The sequence below is a fragment of the Gymnogyps californianus genome, chromosome 1 (genome assembly GCF_018139145.2).
Source record: "Gymnogyps californianus isolate 813 chromosome 1, ASM1813914v2, whole genome shotgun sequence".
NCBI classification, from domain to species: Eukaryota; Metazoa; Chordata; class Aves; order Accipitriformes; family Cathartidae; genus Gymnogyps; species Gymnogyps californianus.
Window position 1 is genome coordinate 74,744,894 of NC_059471.1, and position 27,827 is coordinate 74,772,720.

A 27,827-nucleotide genomic window follows, 5' to 3' on the forward strand; every position below is an offset into this window, starting at 1 on the left:
TCAAAGGATGAGACTATATTTTTAATATCCAAGTAATGCTTTAGTTTCTAAGAAAAAAAAAATCTACTGCTAGAAAAGTATAACTGTTTACTACTCACATGCTTGGATACGTCTCACTGATAGCCAAGAAATTCAAACACATGACATCATGGCTTTAACTCCAGTTTCTGGTGTTAATTTTTAACTTGCTCAGCATCAAGTGGCAGAAACGAAAAGCATCTAAAGATCCCATTATTTGTTACTCGGATTTTGCCATCATGACCTCACTTTCCCAGCCAGTTAAGCAGTAAACTAAAGTTAAGTCTCTGCTACAAACCATAGGTCCTCTGCTTAGCTGTACATTTAAGCCTGATCAGTGGACCCTGGTACACTGGTAACATACCATATCTGGAAAGATACCTGCTCTTCCGATTACTTGAGACATTCAGAACAGAGCAAGGGGAGGCAGAGGGCATTTTTCCCTATTTTCCTCCTTATACTGCTTTTCACTTTACCAAAACTTAATTTTCATGTTAGCCTCTCCATCCTTCACCTACTTCTAATACGTTTCACATCATGGGGGAGAAGGGGCCACCAAAAGTAAAGAACAAAGCATGCATCCCAATTGCTATGCAATTAATGGTGCGGCCAAAAGTATGCGCCTCTGCCTCTAAGCCACAGCAAAGCAATTCTGGATCCTCGTGTAGGCATTGCCCCATGCATGCACGCACGCAACTACCTCCCCATGAACGCAGTGGTATCAGGCCAGGCTGAAAGTCTTGGCTGGAGTAAGCTCTCTGGTACTGTTCTACTTAAAATCGTGCAGGCACAACCTTAAATAAGACCCTTTGGTGTTGACGTCTGTCTTAGCTCCTCTGACTTGCCCAGTACAACAGACAAGCGCCTGCAATTCCTAGGGAAAAAGCTCAGCCCATCGCAGCCCACAGGAACTATTGAAGGGGCCACCCAGAAACCCCACTGATGGGCAACCAGTATCCACAGGATTACAGTAACACCACTCTGCCACACAATGACAAGGCAAGCTAAACCAGCCTAAAGGATCAGTCAGCTTAGTCGACTCTTTGTTAAAGCAGGCACTTGTCTTCTCCTCACCTCCACACTGCAGCAAGGCCAACTACTTCATGAGGACTTTGTAATGGCTGACTAGCTTTCCATCTTTCCTTCCACAAAGGCCAAAGTCAACCAGGATACAACTGGTGTGAGCTTCACGTCAGAGCTGGACTTTTAGGAGTCCACACAAATCCTGACATTTAAGTCCAACACACAAATGGCATTAGTTTCCTATGTCCCTTCACTTAAATCTAGGAAGCAAACCACCTTTTATCTTTTAACCTCTTTTCTGTTAAATAATCCTGTATGGGAGCACTACTTATTTCCAGCCTCTTGCGATCTAACCTAATGGGAAAGTGCCAAGGCTCAGAAAGCATCCCAGGCAACCCCAGGGACAAGTTACCTTCTGCACAGCCTCAGGACTGCATCAGAACTATACACTGTGCTGCTGAGCAAGGCACTCGGACAGCATCTCATCTTCATGTCCTCCTGCCTACCTCTTCCACTGGGTAGAAAGGGATGGAAAAAAGAAAAGCAGCAAATTTCCAAAATTCAGCTGGAAACTAATTTGTCCCTTCCTTAAATCTGTAAGGTCAGACACGACTTCTTGCTTTCCAGTAGAAAGGGCTCTATCACAGAGAGTACTTTAGCAGCACCAAGTTTCTAATTCTTGATCAGCTGTACACGGCTGCCACCTCCTGGCACAAATCTGATTTCATGTGGTCTCAAAAAGTGCAGTCTCCATCATCATCATCTGTCGTTTGCAGATGACACCAAATTGGGTAGGAGTGTTAATCTGCTTGAGGGTAGGAAGGCTCTACAGAGGTATCTGGACAGGCTGGATCGATGGGCCGAGGCCAACTGTGTAAGATTCAACAAGGCTAAGTGCCAGGTCCTGCACTTGGGTCACAACAACCCCATGCACCACTACAGGCTTGGGGAAGAGCGGCTGGAAAGCTGCCTGGTGGAAAAGGACCTGGGGGTGTTGGTTGACAGCCGGCTGAATATGAGCCAGCAGTGTGCCCAGGTGGCCAAGAAGGCCAATAGCATCCTGGCTTGTATCAGAAATAGGTGGCCAGCAGGACTAGGGAAGTGATCATCCCCCTGTACTCGGCACTGGTGAGGCTGCACCTTGAATACTGTGTTCAGTTTTGGGCCCTTCACTACAAGAAAGACATTGAGGTGTGGAGCGTGTCCAAAGAAGGGCAACAAAGCTGGTGAAGGGTCTGGAGAACAAGTCCTATGAGGAGCGGCTGAGGGAACTGTGGTTGTTTAGCCTGGACAAAAGGAGGCTCAGGGGAGACCTTATTGCTCTCTACAACTACCTGAAAGGAGGTTGTAGCGAGGTGGGTGTCGGTCTCTTCTCCCAAGTAAAAAGTGATAGGACAAGAGGAAACAGCCTCAAGTTGAGCCGGGGAGGTTTATATTGGATATTAGGAAAAAATCTCTTCACCGAAAGGGTTGTCAAGCACTGGAACAGGCTGTCCAGGGAAGCGGTTGAGTCACCATCCCTGGAAGTATTTAAAAGGCATGTAGATGTGGTGCTTAGGGACATGGTTTAGTGGTGGACTTGGCAGTGCTAGGTTAATGGTTGGACTTGATGATCTTAAAGGTCTGTTCCAACCTAAACAATTCTATGATTCTATGATCAATAGAGCAGTGCCTATCAAGGCAGCTGTAGGCAGACCCATGCAGCTCTCTAAAATACTTCCTATGTAGAGTTCCCTTGTTTACATGATATCCTTCCCTTAATAAGGAAGTTAACTATTTATTTTCTGTCAACCATGCCAAACAAATGACAGTTAAAATTACTGCTTACTAGCAAGGGTGGGTAAATTTCCCAAAAAACTACAGCTAAACACTCAAAACTATGATTAGGCCAACTACCTTTTGGCAGCTACTCCTCTAGGAATGGTATCATAGCCTTTCCAGCTGTTCTGCCTTGTTGGCCACATTAACGATTTTTGCAAGTAGAGCGTACCCGAAGGGCAAGCCTGGAATGGATACAGTGTTAGCCCTTTCTCCCTTCAGGAGCAACTCAGCCAGGCTCATGGAGTCTCATTACTGAACCAGATTAGTCCTGCTAAAGGAGTAAGTGCATATTCTTGGATGCTTCCACAAACTGCTTCCTAGGCTCAGGGCAGGGGGGGGGGGGGGCGGGGAGAAGAAAGCTGCTACCTCAGAACTATTTGGCCAGGAGCTGGGCCACATGCTAGAATTCAGTCCTGTCCTACTGCTGACAACTGAAGGAGCTGTGTGGCAGAGGTAATGGTTAACTGCACTCAGAAGCTGCCTTCTGATACAGGCAGACTGAACACAATTCCTCTTCACTTAGTTGGTCAGCAGCACATCCTGTTCCTTGCTGGATGACAAGGTTTGAAGGAAATACCCAGCTATGCTCCCTCAACAAGAGGTGCAGGCAGCAGGGCAGAAGGCTCAGGATGCCAGCACCTACAATGAGAGCTGTTAGAGTCAGTTTTGTTAACCTGGTTGCAGCCACGCTTCACAAGATGCTTTGGAATCCACTCAAGTGGAGATCAGACAAGGGATATCCTCACATTGACCATTGCAGAGGCTGCAGGCAGATCTTGGCAGACTTCGTTCAACCACTGCAAGCAGACTGCAAGCAGCGTTCTTACCTGTGTACTGCTGGCCAGAACTCATCTCCTGCTCCCTTGTACCCCACGCCTCAGACAGTCTATGCATGCTGCCGGTTACGCAGACACTGTGCCTGCCCTGCTTGTGGAGGTGTATTAGTACAGTTGTTCCTTATACACCACCACTGGACAGAAATCTCCTTCTGTTGTCAGAGGTGCCGAATGGAAAGCTGCACATAGCACCTATCCCACGTACCTTTTTAAAGTTGTTACACAGCTCTCACATGGGGACAGAAACCAGTCAGGCTGGGCTTAGAAATATTGTTAGGATGTGGTATCTCATGATCATTCATGACTGCACTGGAATTGGTTTTGTCGTTGACTTCACACCAGGTGTTGCATTACCTGTTGTTAGCGACATGACCTCCAGAGAGCCTGACTACAGGCCTTCTTTCTGGTGTGCTAGCCAAACATCTGGAACTTGCATTTAAAGACAGTTTTAAAGGACATAAATGGATTCCTTTGGCACCAAAAAAAGGAAACCATGATTTCCCAATGTTTGCTGTTAGTCAGAGCTGAGATACATTTACAGTATTAAAAGAGATCATTTACAGTGATCATTTACAGCTGAGATCATTTACAGTGATTTACACACTGCTGAAATGCTGTCTCCAGCTGGAAGCATGCTACCTTCAATGAGAAGAGTTCACAAGCATTTCTGGGAGTCCTATCTTTTTTTTTTTTTTTTGACAACCTAGAAAGCACCTGCTACCTATTGCCACAAGCAGTTCACTTAAGTTTTCCAAAAGCAGCACCAGGCCCTAAGAAGGATCAGTTCTTCCAAAGACTGAAACTGGTTTTACCTAAGATTGTCTTGTGATAGGATAGGAAAAAACAATGGGATACAAATTCCAGTTAGCACAATTAGAAAGCAAGACAAAGTAAGCTTTCAAGTGCCAAAGAGCACAAATAATTTACATACAAAAAATGCACTGAAGGGTTTGTACAGTGTGTATTGTTTTAATTCCACTCTATTTACCTTTGCCTCCCTAATTGCCAAAACTTTCACAGAATGATAACATATGTAGTCTTTGACAATGATTGATACACAATTCTCTAGCACTTCTGTTGATAAGTATCTTCAAACACAAATGTACTTGCAGCCTGAAAGTACTAAGTATTGGCCAGGATTTACAGACAAATGTCTACAATCACGCTACTTAGCATTTTCACAGGTCTCCTCAAAATAGGAGGAAACACACCCAGAAGACTAGCAGGATCCCATTTATCCCAGTTGTTTAGATAACATCAGGTTTGGTTGGATAGATGTTTAAAGTGCATTCAGTTTAGCACCACCCACTAAAGACTCCATTTAACTTAAAAAACATAACAGGGCCATTACCAAGAGCCAAAAGACAGGGAAATGTCTTGGTATAATAGGAAGAGAAGTTTATATGGGACTAGATTAATTCTTTCTTTTCAATATAGGGGCTGCTGTATTGGGAAACACTATTCCATATCCTACTGGGCTGACAAGGACCTAGATACCTACTTGCAGAGCATCAGAGAGCTTTAGGCCAAATCCCAGCAGCATCAGTACATTTTCTTCACCAGCCTGCACTAGCACCTTCTTCTATAAAACATAATGTTCTAAATACCTAGAACACCTCTAGCAAGCATCAAACAAGTTCTGTAGGACTATGCGCAATTAGCACAGTTGCCACTTGAAAAGTGAAGTTTCCCCAGCATACAGCTGCATACTGACCTGATGTTCAGCCATGACAGCATGGGAGTTGTACCTCCACCAACAATCCACACAGTGAAAAAGACGATGAGGAGAGTTGTTGAGAACATCATTTGATGTGAGTAGGTAGCAGTATCTCGTATAGCCAGAGCAAACGCCATGGCTCCCCTGAGACCTATGTGAAAGAATGAAATAGCAGAGCTTCAGAAGCGCAACCGCGCTATTTGTAACACAGCATATTTCCTTGCTCCCTCCCTGCCACATAGGCACAAAGTGACAGGCAGAAAGCACTGGGCTCCAGCAAGTTTTAATTCCCTCAGTTTCCCTGATAAATTATGCCCTGGGATGATTTAGAACATAATTTTCTCCAGTAGTTTTCTGTAACTTATAGAATCCACAAGTGCTAAGAAAAGCTGTAAATATTTCCAGAAACTAACAGGAAAGAAATGCAGAAACAAACAAGTTGTGGACAACAGCAAAACATATTATGGAAATCAAGCAGCTCCCTGAATCCAAATGAAAATGCACACTTTTCCAGTTGATTCCATAACTGTAGCGTGAGTTCTTGATATGAAATTGTTATGAGCTGGAAAAATATTCTAGTTAATAACATGTTCACAGGCAGACTATATTCCCCCCTGCTCCCCGGCCCCAATTATGAAACTCCACTAGCAAGGACAAGCCATGGCATTTGGCCATCTGCAGACTTCTTAAGTAGGGGAATCACAGAATCACAGGATGGTTAAGGTTGGAAGGGACCTCTAGAGGTCATCTGGTCCAACTCCCCTCCTCAAGCAGGGTCATGTGGAGTAGGTTGCCCACAACGACATCCAGATGGCTTTTGAATATCTCCAAGGACAGCGATGCCACAACCTCTCTGGGCAACCTGTGCCAGTGCTTGGACACAGTAAAAAGTGTTTCCTGATGTTCAGAGGGAACCTCCTGTGTTTCATTTTGTGCTCATTGCCTCTGGTCCTGTCACTGGGCACCACTGGAAATAGCCTGGCTCCCTCTTCTTTACACCCTCTTGTGTACAGAGGCATCCCTGGCACTTCTTGAGGATGCACATGTTTAGACACACAGACGCACGCTCCATGATTTGCTTTAAATGACAAACTTAAACAGTTACCTGTGTGACAGAAATCATAAGGGAGTTTAAGTCAAATACCTTGCTTTCTCCAACTAAGTGGGAGAGGGCATCCATAAATACGCCTCTATTTTCTCAGCAGATATCTGTTTCTGCACAACGTGTACATCATCTCAGCTAAAAATAACCTTCTAGAAAAGATACATCCCAATTCCCCCATCCCCTTCAGATGCACTTCAAATACAAATACACTATTCCCAACATGAGGTGACTGCTTGCTGCCAGCAGCTGGCATTTCAAGATGTCACTCTTCCCAGACATGACACACGTTCTGTAAATGTTGAAAGATACATGATGGCACGCTGCAACAACCATTAAGTCTTCTATTCAGGATGCATGGATGTGGATTATAAAAGCAGAAGGTAGTACTACAAATTGCTTATGAGTTAAAAATAAGATTTTTTTTGCTTTACCAAACATTTTTGCTTTTACCTGAAAACATCATCATGTGCTGAAAGTTCCAGCTGATCTTATGCCTTCTGCCCAGATTCAACAAGAAGGAGAGAGGGTAGATGTGTGCAGCTCTGCCCAAAAAGATTGCAATCTGTTCACAGCTGAGGGTTAAGGATTTCAGTTTCCTGAGGTATGCACTCTTGGGTACCTAGCTCTAACATGAAGCTTCTGTTTTAGTGAGAGGTTTACATCATGATAGCAAGTGTTCTTGTTATCTCTGTCTATATAAAACAGACTTTCACCAAATATGTGCACACAGAACTCATTGCACAGAACGTAAGTTTAAACTAATACAACCAAGTTTTTTAATGCACAGTGAAGTTATACCCAGTATTAAAATTACCAGCTGTACAAATGAAGACTTTACTTAAAAAATTCACACTTTAAACAACTATCACCACTGCCATTTGATTATGTGTTTCGGACCAACAGAAATGCAGTCCTATATACAGAAGGAAAACCAACATAAGACCAGCAAGTGGCCACTCCATTACTGCTGCTGCAGAGGCAAAATCTCCTATTGGCTGGCAAGCACTTAAGAGTACAGGGTTGATAAATCCAAAACCCACTCGTCAGCACTAGAATGATGTTCAAAAAGAGTATTGCAGAAATTCATGATAGCAGGTGGTAAGCTCCTTCCCTCCCTTAGTGTGGTGTAAAACATCCGGTGATTCCAGTGAAGAAGCAGAAAGCTGAATACACCCTCCACCATCCAAGGAACACTTTGGGACAAACTAGAGTGATGTGCTGAAATCCTATAAAACACCAACACAACCAGAAGCCCACCAAACACTGATCATTTGCTGCTGGGATAACAACATTAGAAGAATGAAACAGCTGTCTTATGGAAAAGAAATAAAACCATCTAAGAGCTCTAGATACACCTGGTTGTTGCATAGCTAAAGTAAAGCAATACTGTCTGCAGGAAATTATGTCTCTAGGAAAATAAGATTTTTATTATTACTTTGTACAAAAAGCTTCATGTAATTAGTCCAAACAACTTTCACAGCAGTCCTTTTGAGGACTGCAGAAATCAGACCTCAGAAGCCATCATGACCAATGTACGTAGGAATAATGGCTAGGATTTTGTCAATGACACTGAGGCTTTAACTCTGCCTTTGCAGTCCAACCTTTCTCTTCCAACAGCTAATGACGCCTCTACATTTCACCCCCGCAAGGTGTTAACTCAATGGAGACAGTAGCTGTTGAGGCAAAATGTGGGTGCTAGTACTAGCTGCCCTCCTCACAGAGGTAGAAAAAGACTCAAGAGGCAACAGAGGTTAAGTGCAGTGGTAGAAACAGATGTGGAAAATGTAATAAAACATAGGTGGGTAGCAAGAGAAAGGAACAAAATAAATACTGAAAACAAACCCAAGATAGATAGCATAACCTGAGAGAGGACAGAAGGCAACAGCAAAGATGAAAAATTACAACGCTTAGTATACCAGATGCAACTATTCTGTTCATGTCTTTATCCAATGGCTGCAGGGCTCTGGAGCATTTTTTAGGTCAGAAGAATGGACACGAGGAGACACAGGAGAAAATTTATTACTGTTTCAGAAAAGTAAATGGCCAAAGGAAAATAAAGATAAATGTGATAAATCCCTAGAAGCAGTACAGAGATGAGAGAAAACAGTAGAAAGAAGAAGAGAAAAGAAGTACATTCCAGATTAGGCCATCTTTATATGTTCTTTCACTGGGTTTTATCTCCATTGCCAATAGCCCTACTTCTGCAGCAGAGAGAAATCAAGACTAGAAGACTAGTTCCCATTGCTTCATGCACACTTTAAATTGCTCTGAATTTTCAAGCAGCCAGAAATATAGTGAAGAAATAGTTACATAAACCATTTCAACAGGGGCAGGGTGCAGAGAGGAATCTAGTTATTCCTAGCTTACATGAGTGTGACTACTACAAAAGCGTTCAGTTCTGGGGAATTCGAGAGCCAGGTACCAAGTCAGCCAGGGATAACGGGACCTGGATACCCACCTCCAACACCAGCACCTTTCAGCAGCATGTACCCTTCATGTCACCCTTTGTACCACAGCTCAGTTCCTTCCTCCTCCCATCACCTGAGATCCTGACCTCTACCTTTGGGCCTTTGCTCAAAGATAATCTGTTCATCCACAATCCTCTTTATTTACTTGAAGTTTGTTTGCTTTCTTCAAGGGACCATTGCAAGTGAAGGGAAAAATTAATGCTTTTCTAGGCCTCCAAAGTTCAAATACAACAGCAACACAAGCACTGCTGGCTGTCAACAGCCAAGTCACACAGTAAAGCATATTCATTTATTTATTTATTGAAGTTATATGACTTCTAGCACTTGCTCAGGTAGACCCAACAACTGTGTGGCACAGAGGCCTTAGGGCTTTGATTTAAGGGGTAACCAAAGATTGTTCTCAAAATTATTGTGCCTGTAATACATCAGGGAAACTCAGGTCAGCCACCATCCTCTTAAAGCCAACAGACACCACAAGTTTTCAGGCACATAAGATAACAGAGAATCCTCACACAAAGCGAAAAAGGATACAAAAGCTCCAATGATGAAAACTGGGCTGAATATGTGTTTCTGGAAAGTAAAGAGTGCCAAACCCATATAGGAAAATATGAAGTTCTCAGCCAGAAAGTGCAATACCTCAAAGAGCTAGGGAGAAAACAGTCACATGTTAAAGGCCAAGCAATAAAGATGCTTTTCAAAAACAATAGTACATGGACTACTACAGCAATACACTGTATAAAAGGTGAAAGACAGTCTTGCCTGCTTAGTGCGACTTCTTGATTCAACTGACAAGTTATTGTATGTATAATGTGCCTGGGTAATTCCACAGAAGAGGACAGCCACCACACCTGTGAACAGAATCACATGTAAAAATTAGCCTGTTTACTGTGTGACCTCAAAACATTTTCCTTTCCCAAGTTCCATTAAACTTATACATCATCCCTAACCTTGAGATTTTATGAACCTTATTTTCAAGTGAGTTAGACTCCAGGTTGGGGAGGTGGTGTTTGAACCAAACCGTTGGTCTTAAAAGCCTTTGTTACCCAGTGAGCTGCACCTTCAACGACATTGTACAGAATGTAAAAATAGCTTCAAGTACCAACATCATGTTTCTCAAAGGAAAGTTTCAATGAGAAAGTGGAAAAATGGCTGCTAAGATGGACAGGACTTCTGCCTCCGTGTGCTTGAATCCCAACAACTTACCAGTAAATCCACAAGCTTCTGCAAGCAAGAAAGTGCTCCAGGACATCAGGAAGAAGAGAGCCGTTTCCAGTAGGGGGAAGCAGTGCAACTTGGTAAACTTCGTCACGTTAAGTCATTTGTTAAGGGATCAAAAAATAAATCCTTTGGCTTCTCTGTACCCAGTATTTATGAAAAACACTTTTATGCGCTAACAACCAATGCTAGTTAGAAAACAAAACACTTTTAGTGCTGAAAAACATCAATTCCATCACAGCAAGACAAACTTCAGAATCAAGGTCTCCCCTTGCAACAGTCAGTTTTGGATATTTTTCCTGCATATCCATGGCATAACTGTGGCTCCACCTCTTTGAGGTAATATCTTACTCTATGCCACGTTTCCCTGCAAAGTGCCAGCAGGGAAGGGATATATAGCTGGCGTTTCTTTTAGATTGTCTGTCTTGTTTTTTCGGGTTTTTTTTTGTTTTGGGTTTGGTGTGTCCTGTCCCCCGGTCCCCCACCCCCAATAAAGACTCCCCCCTCATCTTTAAATAAAGCATAAAATACATTCAGAAGCATTTAATTCACAGGGCTGTTCTTGACTACAGCAACCCTAAGATGAAGTAGATTTATCAGAATTTTTCTGCTCAGATTTGTTGACAAGTCTTTTTCAGCAAGCATGGCTACTTCTGTACTTTTGAGGCAAAACAGAAATCCTGCCTACAACAAAATACATTTCCTCTCCTTGTGTTGATGTGTTTTAGAGTAAAAGCCAACTCAGAGCAGATCAGTCTTTCAATGGGATGAAAAAACAAATTCATCTTCCAGAGGAGAGCAAAACTTGAGGAACGTCAAACACACTGAATTAACAGTTCATACAGCTACTGAAGAAGTGGAAGAGATTTCAGTAGTGTTAAATATAGCTTTTCACATACTACAAAAAAGTTGTTCACATATTTATAGAATTTTTGGTGGTTTTTTTTCCTCATCACTACTCTGGCAGCAGGTAAACACTGAACAGCTCACTGTACCTGAGGTGCAGACAGCTGTGCGCAACTCTACTAGAAGACACAGAAAGAAATCATGTGCTAACAGGGGTGGTAGAGAGATCCCTGGTCTTTCTGAAAGCTGACAACTAGCACAATCTTCTCTGAAATCCAAGTGGGAGGACAGCAAGAGCACAGCAAGGACACTTGAAACAGTAAGGCGGTAGCACTCTCCCCTGCTCATATGAATGCAACCAGTACCTCAATGGACACATCAAGGCTGCACCATCATCCACCATTGCTCTCCATGCATAAAACAGCTGCATCCTGGGCTCTCTGCAGCACTACACAATCTAAAGCTCATGACAGCACTGCTGCTTGGGGCGTCATGGCTCAATATGGGATAGGGATGTTAAAAGCAATGAGCAGCACTGCTTTTCACAGGAAATTCACAGGTTCTGGGAGGTCTGGGGCTCACAGCACTCTTGACTGCCTCCTGCAAGCAGCAGTCAGGTAGCCCAGAAGACTCAGGCGAAACAGTCTCCTGTGGGCTTTAGCACAGAATACGGCGTTCACAACAAGCCACAAGTGATGAACGCCACAGGCTAACAGCTGGCAGCGTTTCAACGGGAGCCTGGTTAGGATGAAGCCATCCTGAGCCCAGCCACCCGCTCCCCACCCACATCTACTTCTTGTTGGCATTCTCTGCTAACTTGGAGGAAGGCAAGGGCTCTGAAACACATACTCCAGCCACACCTTCAGCTGCAATCCTACTTTGTCAGAAGGTTGCCCTCAAAACAAAAGCCTAAACCATCAAAAAAAAAAAAAATAAAAATTGTTCTCCATGACAGTTGGCATTACACCAAATATAAAACTCAGCATTTTTTTAAACAGCTGTTAATTCTCCACACAGCCACTTCTCCACATAAACCATCTCTCTAAAACTTTTGAGGATGTACTGTTACACTCAGCTGAATTCCCCCCCACCCCAACAAACCTATTTTCTAAGATCATGCTTCTGAAGCAGCAACATCCACCGTAGCAACAATTAGAACCCATCTTCCCACAGAGCGCTCAGATAATCCCACCGCAAGTTTATCCCAGTGCCTGGCTCAAAAGGCATTCATGGATGCTTAGGAAACTAGATAGCCACAGTCACTCCACAGGAGAGGAAGAGGTTGAACCTCTTCCCCTGAAGTTAGGCAAGGGCCCTTGTCAGAAGCAATTCCTTATTTCCAGTCTTTTCTGGCAGCTTTGTGAATCAAATTCATTATTACCCTTGCTGTTATAAGTAACCATACCAAAACATTTCACTCAATCTGAAATGAAAACCTGTGCTCATCATTTTGGAGGAAGGTGAAGGTGAGAGAAAGGTAAGGCAAAAAACCATTTTATTATTTCATATAATTGACCAAATTGAAGTGTTAATTCAAATTAAATTATTATTTCTGGTTTCTTAAATTTCTTTTTTTATTCCTTAGACATGGCCTTCTGCTTCACTTCATTTCAACCAGGCAGATTCTGCAATTTAGAAAGAAAATACAGAGGGGTACAATACCTTAACTGTTATAAAAATAACCACAGAGAGTGAGGTCAAGATAGCTTGCTGAAAGCCAGAACAAGTCCTTGTATATTACCTGCATCATATTTGGAAACTAACTATTCTGTCTGTTTTCAAAGGACAATGCATGACTGCATGAAGCCCCTCACTCAGAGAGGTACAGTTATAGGTACTTCACAGCTACGGGAATAACAGTCTATTAACTTCATTCATGACTGAAGTTATGGGTTCTAATCAGCTATGAAGAGTAAAATGCAAATTTACAGTTTGCTTCTACAGTTTTGCATGACATTAAGTATTTTTCCAAAAGAAAATAAAGTTGTATAATTGAGGAACAATTTAAGGATTTTGTTTTGTTGTTTTCTTTAAAAAAAAAAAAAAAACAAAACCCAAAACAACACTACCAACTCCCCCCCCCTAAAAACCCACCACAGAGGCTGTCTTCTGAACAGCCTCCCCCTTCCCAGCCTCATATCACCCTCCTGAGCACAAACATTAGAAACAGCAAGAACCAATTGCTGCTTCAGAAGCATGATTTTACAAAATAGATCTTAATGCATTTCAGCTGTAATTAGTAGCCAACCAGCAAGCCAAAAAACACAGCAACAGCATTTGAGCAGCTAGAGCTATGGATGGCCGGTAGCCTAAAAGCTAGATGAAGAATCATGGTTCTGGGTCACTTTGATTGCAGATCAGTGGAAGACCAAACATTAAAGCACCAACAGCACATCTTCTCCCTTATACCTGAAGGGTTTCCATTATGCAGAGACATCAGACAAATCTGCACAGTGTGTATATAACAACATACAGGTGAGACATTATTGCTTAAGATGAAGAGTCACAGGTTCATGATTATTGTATAAAATATCACATTTTACCCCTTTTAGGCCAGTGTTCAGAAGTCTAGGCAGATCAAAGCAATGTGGGATATGTTCAAATACGGTTATACTAGCCAGTCTGAAAGCAAAGAATTTTAATTTTTTCCTGAAGAAGCATCATGATTTTTGGAGCAGATCAGGCTTAAGGTCTACTGCCTGAGCCTAAAACAAAACCCACATAAATTGCTTGCTGAGCGCCTCAGAGCTCTAATCAAATAGCAGCAGTAAGCTTCAAGAGAACAGGACACATTATGCAAAGCACATCATGTTACGATGTTAACTCTGGTAGAGATACAATCTTAGCCAAGACCGGTGACATCAGATTTCTGGCAGAAAGTCTAAATGCAGGACTCAAAGAACCCTGTGGGGTCAGAAATAGCTATTAACGATTTTGCTGAAGACAGAATCAAATCTCAGGTATCATACGAGATGTCTTTCAAGCCTAACAATAAAAATTAATTTTTAATTTCATAAAAAGAAACTGAACGTTAGGACATGCCCATTTAGGGCCTCCCCTTGGCTTCCAGTGTGCAGCAACATCACTACAACTTCTAGTGTGGCCACAGTTATACTGGAAAAAGTTGATTTCTGTGGGTACCTACAGTGCCTTTCTATAGACAAAGTTCACATGAATACTGATCACATCTTCACACTCAGATTAAAACAAGCTAGAGTCAACTTTGCTATAGTTGGAAACAGGAGAGCCCTGTTAATACCTGAATGTGGCATCTAGTCTGGAAGAGATAAACGTGTAAAAGGATATCAGAGCTGTCACTACCCCCGTCACTGCTCCCATCATGAAAGAACCACTGAATATTCCCAGGAAAACACCAACAGACTTGAAAAATGCTGCTGCATCAAAAGCATGGGTATTTTCACCTGTTGGCTGGTAGGCAACTATAGATCTAGAAAGAGCATAACACAATGAGATGTTAGAAGCAGCATCAGAAAAGTTTTATTCCATAATAGCAACACCTGAGCAACAGAAGAGACAATCCCATACTAAAGGCAAATTTGCCCTTCTGGTGTATGTGTGCATGAGGGATCTTGGCAAATGTTTGCCATGTTTATTAACTCAGTTCAAGACAATCCATTTGAATTTAAAATAACATTTCTCAGAAAAAGCATTTATTTTAGACAAATACCAAAAGCAATTAAGTAATTTCAGAGTAGAAATTCAGGTAGTTACTTACGAAGATAATACAATGGCAACAGCGTCATTCAACACGCTCTCCCCAAACAGAAGGGCATAGAGATCGACATCAGCATGCAGCTCATTAAATATTGCTAGCACGGTAACTACAGAAAGAAAAGAGAAAAACCGCCCTGGCTGACTTCAGGAACGACTGCATGAGCTGACAGAGCAGACTTTCCAGTTTGCCTAAAGCAACAAAACCCAGGAATTGAAGTACAGGATCAAAATTAAACTGGGAAACAGACTAGTCATGTTTATCTATAGGTAAGCAATTCCACCATCAGTTTTAGGGCAGCTCCATTAGGAGGTGGCTCTGTTGTCCTCCCATCTGCACAGTGTTTATAGGAAAGCCCCCATGATCAAGGGGCATGGGGAAGACAAAGCACTTCTACCAAAGCCCTGATATTTTTTGTAGAACATGTTCCATATAAGATAATCAACAAAACGTTGTGCAGCTCTTGCTACTTTTAAAGGCTGTACGGACTGTTGACATAGCTCTATTATTTCAGCCATTGTAAAATAGCGCTAATAATCCTAAGTGTTCCCCAAAGAATACACTATGCCACAGGAGCATGCATTTGCGCAGAAATTGAAAAGGGCAAGACTGCTAAATATTTACAACCATCTTTTCAAGAAACTTAAGTCTGAGATGAAAGACCATGATCTTGAAGATGTTCCCATACATGAGCTTCAGAAATCACATGGTGATTTTTTGCATAAATTGCGTGCAACCACCAGCTGTTCAGAGCTCAGCTCGATCACAGGAGCTACTTCCCATTTTTGCACAAATCACCACTGAGCACCTCAAATAAGCTGTTTTAAATGTCAAGCTTCATACTTCACCACTCCCTACCCCAGCCCCTGACACACTCCAGCTCTCCAGACTGACCTGTCAAACAGTGACACCTATGCGAGCCTGGTGGACTTTGAAGGATGACTAGATTATTTTGGCAAAAGCTCAAATTACTTTGCCAGAAGAGCATTCTTCTGCTTAAACTTGTAAAACATGAAGTTCTTCTGAAGGAAAACAAAAAAAATTCCCCACACCTAAAGAGCCTAAAAGCCTCAAATACTGCTCTTAAATTATCCAATGTCCCAAGCAATGTAGCTAAACAAGGAAGTCCTGCTATCCAGACAATGTAATAATTTCATCTATTTGCAGTCTTAAACTTGATGCACACTAAACAAAAAACCTACTGAGGAAAAAAAAAATATTTAAAGTATTCGAACAGGAAAGTTACATTTTTCCCCAAACATACCATCACGTCATACCAGTCCAGCACCAAACCGACAGAGAACAGCTTTCACAACACTCAGAATTCGCATGCATTTCAGAGAAGAGGATCAGAGATACTAGCATAACATAACCGAAAATAAAGTGCTGTTAATATCTTCGTGCTATGTAGCCCAAAATCCTAGCAATAGGATTATTCTGGAAGGTTATTAAAAAATGCTCAGCAAGCTACCTGGATCAGTGGCAGATATTATCGCTCCAAAGAGGAGGCAGTCTGTATAATAGAATTTATCAGAGAGCTGACCCACCAACTTCATTAGTTTCACAACCCCATACATGAGATTCCTGAAGAGAAAAAGGATAAAACAGTCCAAGTCAAACAAGTTGGTGCATTTCAGACAGGCAAAGGAAAAGCACAAGCAACAATATTTCAGGCGGCCTTGGTTATGCTACAGCTCTGTGGGACACTGCCACAGTTTAGTGCTAAGCTCTCAAAATTAATTTTCTTCTTTTCCCTATGAACTGAGTCAAGCGATATATGATCCAGAAGATACCATTTAAAACCAGTAAGCAAAGCATGAAATCTGTTCACACAACTAGTACACAGAATCTACAGGTTGTTTCCTTTTTCCAAAGGGAACATTTCCCTGCTCAAAATTCCCCCGAGTGTTGCTTCTCCCAACACAGCACATAGGCCAAAAGCTCTGAGCTAAGAATAGCCTTCAAAGTATTTCTCTAGTGAAATTCTTTGAGAGACAAACCAAGGTCACCTATGCAATTCAAGATTTCTGTATTTCAGAATATCTATACACCAGACACAGTAATATTAGCAGCATAAGAGATTGTATGCAAGTAAACTGTGACTAGCTATCTTAAACGTGTGCGTACATATACACATAAAATTATGTATCTACACATATGCAGAGAAAGAGAGCGCGCGCACGCATGCATGTGGGCACTGAGAGGGACATCTCTAGAAGTTTGATAGCTAAAATTCTATTACAAATAGCGTCCAGAATCCAAGTTAAAGTCAATTCCAGTAAGAGTCTAACAAGGCTTTGTTTTAGACTGGACCATTACATCAAAAACTCAACGCTGCTCTTTAGTACTGTGGACTTGTCAAGCGATTCAAACTTGACAATATCATTTCAAGTGACAGTATTGTTTAGAAATGGGATAAATATCAGCAAAAGTTACATTTGCATTTTGTCTGGAGGATATACAAATAAAATCCTCAAACAAATAAATTACAAAATTGAGGCAATCTGGAAGGCTCCACATACACTTTATCAACTTGAACTTTAGTATAGAAAGGAACTGATATCACAGAGTTCACTTACCCAATAATAAAACAAGAGACTGCTGTTCCTAAAAAGGCGTAAGCCAAAATGGACCCCAAATTCCTGAAAAAGTGTCTCTGCATAGGGAAAATGGGTTTATATACTTATTTACACAAGTTTATCACCTGTTCAAAAACATACAGCACACTACTACACTTGCATTAATACACAGAAACACTCCTCCATTTCAGAGAAATGCTTCAATTACTGCAATGTAAATTCTGTCCAATTTCAATAAATTGAATAAACCAAATCTGAACCATGTATTAAATCCTACATTTAGCTTATTGACAGGAAGCTTTCCACACAGATGTTTTCATAAGAGATGTAAGAGTTAGCTGCAAAACTGAAAACCAGCACCAATTCATGGTATCTTGAAGCAAGAGCAGAATCTAGGCCCTTCTGCCATTCAGGGTCTGGCACATCCCCACTGGGATTCAGGTTTGGGTCCACTTCTCAGCATAATTTACTGCATTTTGGATATTTGAGAAGGACCAAAACAATTCATAGCAGGACATCTTCTACTTTAAATGAAACTGACATTAACCTCTGGTAAAGTTCTAAGGAAAACAAATCGGCAAGATTAAATAGAGTTTAATGTGTTTATAGTAAAAAGTACATGTATTTTCTCTTAAAACAATATGACCTAACCATCTATGGAGGAAACGAGATTTCTCTTACTGCTATTAAAAAAAAAAATATGCTTGAAATGGAGACTGCACTCCTGAATACAACAAGCAGTCTCACATAAAAAAAAAAAAAAAAAAAGGAAAGGGTTATTCTCAGAAATGATTACACTTACTTTCTTCAGGCTATAACCAGCATGAAAAATAATAGGAGGCAACAGAATGTTGAAAAAAACTTCTGGGTCAAATGTTACCTAAAAAATAAAATATGAAACTTCAGTTAGAAACAGACATACACAAATTGTTAGGTCTTTTTCCTCTTTCATTTTCTGACAGCTACTATTTTTGGTTGTTGAAATAGCTAAGCTGACCCTCCAAAATACTGGTCAGCTCTATACATACACAGCAGTGAAAAGCTGCAGCTCTTCTTGGTAAACAGCATCTAGAAAAAACAGGCATTACATCCATCACCAATGATAATCTTGCAGCAGTCCCCAACACAGTCCCCTTTTTTAAATTAAAAAATTCTAATAGAAATGACACTGGAGAAGATCTCTCTTACTGTGGGGTACATGATATTCATACACCTGCAGATGAAATGCTATTTTAGCTTATGTTTTTTTGCAAGTCTCGCCACTGCACGGTTATTGTAAGCCAATCAAGTCAGATACAAGACTGGTTTTCAGGAATTGGGATCATACATCACTTCCATGTATTTCAGTAGAAGCTCCAGATATCCATGAAAGACTACACTACAGTAAAGAATGAAAAACAACATTTAAAATCCAAACAGAAGACCTGCACTCTTGTGAGACTAACTAGGCTCTCTTCACCCCCTGTCTAAGCACAAGTTAGAAGACAAACACAAGTGTGCACTCCCAGAACAGGATTAATTTCAGCTAACTTTATATGTACCTGTCTGCTATAGCTATCTAAACAGACACCTAGGCTCTCTTCATAGTCAGCAGAAAGAACTATTTTTAGGTTACAAACCTTAAAGTCTCAATCCTATACTTCAAAGTCTAGCTTTGATACACACAAAAGGTGGTTAATTCCTGACATTGAATAGAATAAGAAGCCAAATAGCAGATCTGAGTAAGTTCATAGATGAATTTCATTTTCAATACCAGACTGTCTCATTTGGTGGATTATAGGGATGTAAGCAGTAACTATTTCCTGACAATAAACAGATTAAAAAAACCCTAGGAAAAAAAACACTAAGGAACAGTCATTTTTCACTAAGAAATGATCATTTTCCTTATATTGTATTACACAAGGCAGCATCATGCTTTTTTTGTTCAGCTGGTCTTCATGAATTCTACAGATGTTAGAAACGTACATTAAGACTTCAAACAGCAACCAAGGGCTTTGAAAAAGCACTACATACATGTAACAGAGCACAGTTTCGCTGGCAGCGATATGATACAGAAGGTGCTTTTGAATTAAGCATTGAAGTGCTGTAACTATCAGGAATACAGACACTTGATACTACCTAACATTCAAATGGGATGGGGGGGGGGAGGAGAGAGGGAAGCATAGATAAAGGAGAAACACTCAGCCAACCACAAGAAACAGTCTACCCTCACCTTTCGCAACATGTCATTTTGCTCCACGTTGTGGATCTTCCCAGGGCTTATTTCCCCTTTGAGTGTATACTCAAAGAACTTCCCGCTGACGTTGACCAGCAGGGTTGTAAACGGCCTGTCCTCCTGCGAGCAGCTGAACGGCTTGTCATGTCCACTGGTAGAGGGAGTCCCATATCTCAAGATCACCCCAACTATGAGTCCTGGAAGAGAGTTAAAAATCCATGAGGCTGATTTGCTACTCCTGTACCTAACTTTCTAGTTTCAAATAACATCCCAGGTATAATGCATGAGCCTTACAAGTGTACGTGCATCATAAACATTTTGCAGTGAATCGTTACTCTCAGTTTCCTGCAGAGGAAGAGAGGCCCTGAGCACATCAAAACTACCGATGAATTTATAAAATCTGGTATCTGCCTGAAGTGACAAACAAAATACTCCATTTCATGTCTTGTCTTCCTCACCCTCATTCACACCTCTAATGCATAAACCCCGAGTTGCACGAGAGGCTAAACACTAGGACACATCAAATACATTTCACCTACCTAAGGACAGAACTGAGTAGACACACCATTGCCGGCAAATAACGACTGCTGAAAACATGTGACCATAACTGACTTGAAACAGTGATGTTTGCCATAATATTTTACAGCTGCAGCAAGGATGCAGCTTTTTTGCCTGGCAATTGTAAGCAAGCAAACAATGCTTTTTGCACAGTCTCCTGCGTACTCTGCAAACTTTGCAACTAAAATTCGGATGACATGCACAAAGAAGCTAGCTACGTGTCTTTTGCAAGCATTTTCCACATGTCACAAAAACAAAAATAAAGGTAAAAAATGAGCAATCATAAAAGACCTGAGATTCAGGGATATAAGAAGAATTACTCAGCCAGCCTAGATAAAATCAAAAAACACAATAAAAATCAAACACAATGACAAAAATAATTTGTAACCTAATTGAAGGGCCATGTCAGGAGGCTGGAGAAGCACCAGGTTTTAAGTGAGCACCGTTCCTTTTACAATGTACTAAGAAAAGAACAAGACTCTGTTGGAGATATGCGAGAAACAAAAATAAAGGATGCTACTTAGTTAACGAGGCGTGACCTTGAGAAGAGAAATATGATGACACCATAAGTCAGTGGGTAAAGAAATACCAAGGTAAGCACAGGGGCATACAAAGAGCTACTTGAACTTTGAGTGAACTATCCTAATTAACATACTAGAAAACCCACCCTTAGGTAGGGAGAGCCCCCTACCAACAGAAGCCCCTTCCTCACAGAACATGCGCAGTAAAAAAAGAGGATGCTGCGACTTTAAGTGGAGATGAGACTTGCAAGAACCAATAGGAATGAGAGTAACTAAGTGAAACTGTAAAAGTACTGATAACTGTTGCTCGAAAGGTATAAAATGCTTTACTGTGTGTTAACCAGGTGTGCTAGCTTTGTGGAGTTACCACCTAGCACCCATCTCTGTGCAGACATGAAATAAACAAATATCTCAACTCTGTGTTAATCTGCTTTTTTTGCACACTGGGTGAAAGAAACCTGACTTTTGGGACAACTCCAGTTCTGCAGAGAGAACGTATAAGAACAGTCAAAGTGGTTTTCGTCTGCTAAGTAAACAAATTGATACCCACTTACTAAAGGCTCCCCTGTCGCCTTAGGATGATCTACAATTTAATTCTCATCCCAGACAACTGCAAGATGAAGATGGATGTTTGATCCTTTTGTTGGCAAGTCAGTAGTCAATGCTGGTTTTGCTCCCTGTGACCCTCACTCTGCATCCATAGATCTGTTTCCCCAGATGGTAGATGAAGTTGACAGGTAATAACCAGAGAATAAATGAGGTATACCAAAGAAAAAATCCTACCGCACTGTGTTGGGTTTGTGTGGCAGGGGTTTGTGTAGTGGGGGAGGGGCTACAGGAGTGGCTCCTGTGAGAAGCTGCTAGGAGCTTCCCTGGCTCCAAGTCAGACCCACTGTTGGCCAAGGCCAAGGTCATCAGCGATGGTGGTAGCACCTCTGTGATAGCATATTTAAGAAGGGGAAAAGACTGCTGAAAAAAACTGCAGTGGAGAGAGGAGTGGGATGTGAGAGAAACAGCCATGCAGACCCCGAGGTCAGTGAAGAAGGAGAGGGAGGAGGTGCGCCGGAGCAGAGATTCCCCTGCAGCCCGTGGTGAGGCGGCAGGCTGTCCCCCTGCAGCCCATGGAGGTTAATGGTGGAGCAGGGATTCCCCTGCAGCCCGTGGAGGCCCCACGCCAGAGCAGGTGGCTGGGCCCGGAGAAGGCCGTGACTCCGTGGGAAAGCCCACGCTGGAGCAGTTTGTGGAGGACTGCAGCCTGTGGGAAGGACTTGCGCTGGAGAAGTTCATGGAGGGCTGGCCCCCGTGGGAGGGACCCCACGGTGGAGCAGGGTAAGAGCGTGAGGAGTCTTCCCCCTGAGGAGGAAGGAGCAGGAGAAACAACATGTGATGAACTGACCGCAACCCCCATTCCCATTCCCATTCCCCCGCACCGCTGGGAGGGAGGAGGTAGACAAATCGGGAGCAAAGCTGAGCCCAGGAAGAAGGGAGAGGTGGGGGGAAGGTGTGTTGTTAAGATATGGTTCTATTTCTCATCATCCTACTCAGATTTGGTTGGTAACAAAATTAAATTGATTTCTTTTCCCCCAAGTTGAGTCTGTTTTGCCTATGACCATAATTGCTGAGTGATCCCTCCTTGTACTTGTCTTGACTCATGAGCCTTTCGTTGTATTTTCTCCTCCCCATCCCACCGGGGCGGGGAGGAGTGAGCGAGCGGCTGCGTGGTGCTTTCTCGCTGGCTGGGCCTAAACCACGACACACACGCCACAGAAAAAACCCCAAACAAACTTATCTTTATAGCATAGTGTAGAGAGTAACCAAATTGTACCCCCAAAAAGCCAACCAAAAGAACATACCTCATTCTCTTCAAGTTCAGAGTGGAAAAATAGTTTTAATGCAAGAGAAGGTACAGCAGGTAGTAGCTGTGACACTAGTGGGCAGCTTGCCTCCGGCCCTCTTTCTCTACGATCAAGAGAACATAGCGGCAACAAGATCATTAAAAAGTAACTGGAAGATTAAGATGTATTTTATTTAGAAAAGAGAAGTACATACTCAAAGAGAACACAGGGGAAGAAACCCCCTCAGCAAGATAAATCTACTTAATGAAATTTCATATGCTGACAATTTAAATATGGAGGTTTGTACAAGCATGCTCCTAACGACCCCGGAGCATTTTACAGCTAGGCATGACGGATGTGTCGGAAACACAGCTTTGCACAAAGTGACAGGTTACGGCCAGTCACCTCCAAGCCACTTGCACTACCAGTTATGGCTAGAGACATCTTCACCAACCCAGCCAGGCAAGCAACCTAAGCTTTCTGCGGCTCTCACCCCCCTCACACCTAGGAAGAGCTAGGCTCACAGAATACATCAGGAAGACTGTCTGTGTTAAAAACTGATCTAACCAGCATCAGCCAGAAATCCTGTAGTAAATCAGAAGCCAGAATGAAAACTGTACAGATGAGCTTAAGCATAGCAGTGGCACAAAGCCAAATCTATACTGCTACTAAGCTGAGAATAGAGAGGGGGACACTGACAGACGTAATAGCTTCTTTGGCTCAGAGACTGTTCTTAATGAATACATTGCAAAAGCAGATGGGAAACCCTCATTGCTATTGCGTTAGTAAGAGGCACTGGAGAGCAGGATGTGATTGCATTATACAGCTGGATATAATCCACTCATACATTTTCCCCCCATAATAAAATATACCAGTTATTTTAAAACAAGTTTTGAAGATATGCCAATTATATCCATAACTGATACACAGCGTTTGAAGTGAAACATCCTTTAACCCTCAGTGTCCCATGGCCCAGCTAACACAGCTACAGGGAAATACCCTGTTTTCATACACCTTCTACTGATAAAATACCAAACTGGACGACCTTTGCACTGAGCACCACACAGTTCAGGAACATCTGATCCCTGCTGCCAGGCTGCTGTCTTGCAGCAGGATGCAGCTGGGACCGGGGTGGCCAGTGTTGAGGCAAGATGCCAGCAGAAGCAGTCAAGTGGCTAAAGCTACCCATGGCTCAGTTGTTGAAGGAAATAGGTATGAAAACAGAAGGGGGCCAAGGAGGCCACACGAATTCCATGGCCAGCTTCATTAGCAAAAAATAGTAGACACCTGGTGGTTCAAAAGATGAGTTAGAAGAAGGGAAAGTTCCCTGACCTTACAAAGGTACAGGCATACTGCTATACTTATCATACAGTCCCAAAATAACAGGTTTTGAACATTAAAGTGAAATGCGTCAGCTGGACACGTTTGACAGAGACACGAGCTGCAGAAATTGTGAAGTCACTAATGCTTTTCCAAAGAAATTTAAAGTCTTTATGGAAAACCATATGGAAGTATTTTCAGTTTTCCAATGAATATCAAGTCTTTTACACACTAAAAAGTTACTGAACTTGTTAGATGATTTCTACATCCCATCTCACCTGATAAAGCAACATTAACAAAGCTTATATATTTAGCAAGCCCCCGAGGTCCCAAAAAACCTAAAAACCCAAGCGCTTTTCAGGCAGATTGAACAGCCTGATTTACAGCTTCAGAAAGGATGCCCTTCTAAGCTGCCTGCCACTAAGTGTTATACGGAAGGCCAGGGCATCCTCTATAAATTCTTTCGGGATACTTGATTTCAACCATTTCTGGAACACCAGAGTTGCAGCTGCAGAACAAAAACAGAAAAGAGAGACCTGGAATTGCTCAATGGACAAACCTAGTGGGATTCTCTAGACTTACTTCTAGACTGCTAACACAAGCATAAACTCAGTATAGCTCTGTTGCTTATTTGGAAGCAAGGGGAGGTATGGATGCTGGAGGCTAGGAACGGATACAGAAGAATCACTACACAAACTCTGTGTTACTTCTGCACCACAAGGTCTCACTGGTGAAGAGTTTATGGAGAAATATTTATCTGACTGCTTAAGAACATTGTACCTCTTCAAAAAAGAAACCTCTAGGGCCACTAATCCAGCACTGTCTTCTACTGCAAGACTGTCACAAGAGAAAAAAAGCTAGAAATGGGCTACAAATACTTCAAAATTTGAGAAGAGCCTTACTTTCAAAGTTTTGGTTTGTGGTAACTGTTGTGAGGGCAAGTTTACATTACTGCACAAAGACTCTCAGAAAGGATAATCTCAAAAATTAATACTTAATGCACTGTATGCATGACTTGCATTCTCACTTTTTACAGAGAAAACATTTATGCCAGTATCTTGCCTGTACAATGCCGATCACGCAGCTGGTACACAAAGAACATCTTACTGAAAATGAAGCATTAAAAAGCTGGGAATATTTTTTCCCTTTTAAAACAAATCACTCCCGACAACAAAAAAACCCTAGACTTCAGACATAGTCAACACCAATCTAACAATATGCTATTTAAAATGGCATATTCACTTTTGGTGTTGTTTGAGCACAGAAGTCACTGAAGTGAGAATATGAATTCAGATAGGCATGTGCAAGCGCCTGTCCCTGGTCAGAGCCATGCTCTGCATGGTTTCCAGCCCAATTCTCTGCTGAAGAAGTAGCCCTGAGGTTTCAGGGAGCTTCAGCAGGGAGCAGTCTGCAGCAACCAGAGGTATTTGCACTCATTGACACACAGTTCAATCAGTGAACTGTGAATCAGTGGACTGGATCAATCTGTGAACTCAAACCTGTTTAGATACAGTTTCTTTCATATGCTCCTGATAAAGAGCGGGGCACTGAATACTGAGGGTCCTTCCCTGTGCAGTGCAGTTTGTATTAACCATGTTTCAGCACGAAGGAGGCTCAGCAGAGATCTTATTGCTGTTTGCAGCTGTCTACTGGAAAGACAGAAGAGAGGGACAGACTCTTCTGAAAAGCACACAGTGATTAAGACTAAAGGCAACAAACTTGTTGCAATGCAGGGGGAAAAAAAATTAGGTAAGGTTTGGGTTTTGTTTTTTTAAACAATGAAGTGGCTAAGCACCAGAATAGGCCATCCAAAAAGGCTGTATAATCTCTATCCTTGCGTATAGCCAAAACTCACATGAGTATGGCCCTGAGTGACCCAAAGATTTCTTACACTTCAAAGTCTAGATTTTTCCTCCCTGCTCCCAAACTGAACTTTTTACCAGCTCAAAGACAAAGAAACAAAGATGAAGAAAAACTTGGCAAGAAGGATGAAAGAAAGCCCTGTGAGTATTTTCAAGGCAAAAGAGTAATAATAATACACAGCTTGTTTTACTATAGGATGTTTGTGTGCATCAAGATACCACAGTTGGAAAGTTTTACTTCAAATAGCCTGAAACACCAACAGAGAAAGTATTTTTCTAATACAGGGTCAACCTTTGAGCCTCATAGTCCACACCTTCAAATCTGACAGTGATTTATGAGGAAGTTTCAACACTTCTTACAAAGTAATTCAAGCATTATTTCTGATCCAGAACTGAGCCAGTAATGTTGCACATTAAAAAAAAAAAAAAAAAAATCAGATCAAACATTACATACCACCTCCAGAAGTGCTACCAACCCCTCTCTATACCATTTGCTTGCCATTCACTGTCCTATCCCATACAGGAGTGCAGAGGAATACCGCTATACGACCCCTTGAAGGAGGGTTAAGCAAGAGACTGCAGAGCTCCAGACCTCCATTAAGTGTCTCACACTCAGCATCTGTAATTAGCTACTTTCTTAATGGTGCAACGCTGCCAGCATGGCATTCAGCCGCCTGTCACATTGCTGCAGAAGATGTGAGACTTGAAAAATGGGAAGCCTGTTTTGAAATTAATCCTCGTCTTTGGCAGTTTATGTTCAGCAGCATAAACACAAGACAAGTCCTCACTGCATTTCAGTAAAGAAAAAAAAAGCACTTTTCGACAGGGAATAGAGGCAGGTGATGCCAATTCTTGAAGTCTGAAGGAAATTTTGGGGATATCCAAAACCTCAAACACTGAATAACAGATTCAAGGTCATGCTTTGTCATTGCCTTAGGCCTATTTTAGATAAGGAAGTTAAAAGACAGAAAACAAGCTGATAATTCTTCCTTGTAGGCAAATGTAGCAGTATGCTATCAAGGGCATCTTTGTAATAAGCATTTTATTCACTTTTTAAATAAGCCAAACTAAGCATAGTGTTGAATTTAAATAAACAGATTACTCAAAAGTTATTGGGACACTGTGCAGGACCAAATGTCAAACTAACTTGCTGGCTCTGCGCTGCTGGACACGTGTGCACCATGCACACCCTCACCTTCTCACAAGCCTTGGTTTCCAAAAAACCCACAAGAGTGTCTGTGATGGTCAAAAACGCCTTCTAACTAACTGTTGCTCTGCTTTTTCCTAGGGGAACTAATTCTTTTTCAGGTCATGTCATGTCAGTTTGATCTACATACTCATATGTATAGTGAAATGGTCAAAAAAATTTATGAACTACAAAAGCAGGCAGATACGCTTTATTTTGTAACGCATGTTCTTACTGATGATGGGATTAAAGAACAGGTTTAAGGTAGAAAAAAGTAATTTAAAAATACAACTATCGAGAGATTTAAACAGAAGACTGCTTTGGAATTTCAGTAGTTAATTGCTGAAGAATTATTAAGTTTCACGTATAGCTTCACATTTGCACAGGAGAGTTATAACTCCAGAAAAATTAGTTTCTTCCAAATAACTTGGAGGGATGAATAGACACTATTAGCAAGATTGCAACCACAGAAACATGATCATAAAGATGTGGCAAAATGATACCCAGTAAGAAAAATTGCTCCCTGTGTTCTCCCCTAGAATCTAAAATCCAGAAAGAGAGAGAGTTAAAAGAGAACCAAACCACCCAACGCAAAAAAAACCACAACAAACCACAACCCCACACCATATATTGAACAGCCTAAACTGAAGGCTCAGCCCTGGAAGAAACTGCTGCCCTGTGGTAAGAACATGTGGCCTCTTGTCCAAGCACAGGACTATGAGTCAAGGCTCCTGACCCAATTCCCAAATTCAGCAGTGACTCAGTGGAAGAGCCATGACAAGCCACAGAAGACAATTTAAAGAGACACTCTCAACTTAGAAATAAGATACCACAGTTATAAAAGACATAGGTATTTGTCAGAGATTACAAAGTAGGTCAGAGTCTGCAACTAATCTCACAACTCACATGTTTTCAAGTTCATTTACTGCATAACCATTGTTTCATGCAACATAGATTTAACAAAGCATT

The 27,827-nt window shown here is 41.8% G+C and overlaps 1 protein-coding gene across 2 annotated transcripts in view; it reads right to left on the reverse strand.

The window, feature by feature from the left end:
* SLC9A7 (solute carrier family 9 member A7) overlaps window positions 1–27,827 on the reverse strand; it is a 79,424-nt gene that overhangs the window by 22,477 nt on the left and 29,120 nt on the right. For both annotated transcript variants that reach the window (XM_050903354.1, XM_050903365.1), the window contains exons 2-12: window positions 19,574–19,773; window positions 18,164–18,241; window positions 17,362–17,438; window positions 16,254–16,366; window positions 14,786–14,891; window positions 14,356–14,497; window positions 10,192–10,297; window positions 9,748–9,836; window positions 9,520–9,633; window positions 6,971–7,082; window positions 5,413–5,566 (exon numbers count right to left, since the gene is read on the reverse strand). In XM_050903354.1, the coding sequence (XP_050759311.1) occupies window positions 5,413–5,566; window positions 6,971–7,082; window positions 9,520–9,633; window positions 9,748–9,836; window positions 10,192–10,297; window positions 14,356–14,497; window positions 14,786–14,891; window positions 16,254–16,366; window positions 17,362–17,438; window positions 18,164–18,241; window positions 19,574–19,773 (1,291 nt within the window). The remainder of the gene's footprint in view (window positions 1–5,412; window positions 5,567–6,970; window positions 7,083–9,519; window positions 9,634–9,747; window positions 9,837–10,191; window positions 10,298–14,355; window positions 14,498–14,785; window positions 14,892–16,253; window positions 16,367–17,361; window positions 17,439–18,163; window positions 18,242–19,573; window positions 19,774–27,827) is intronic.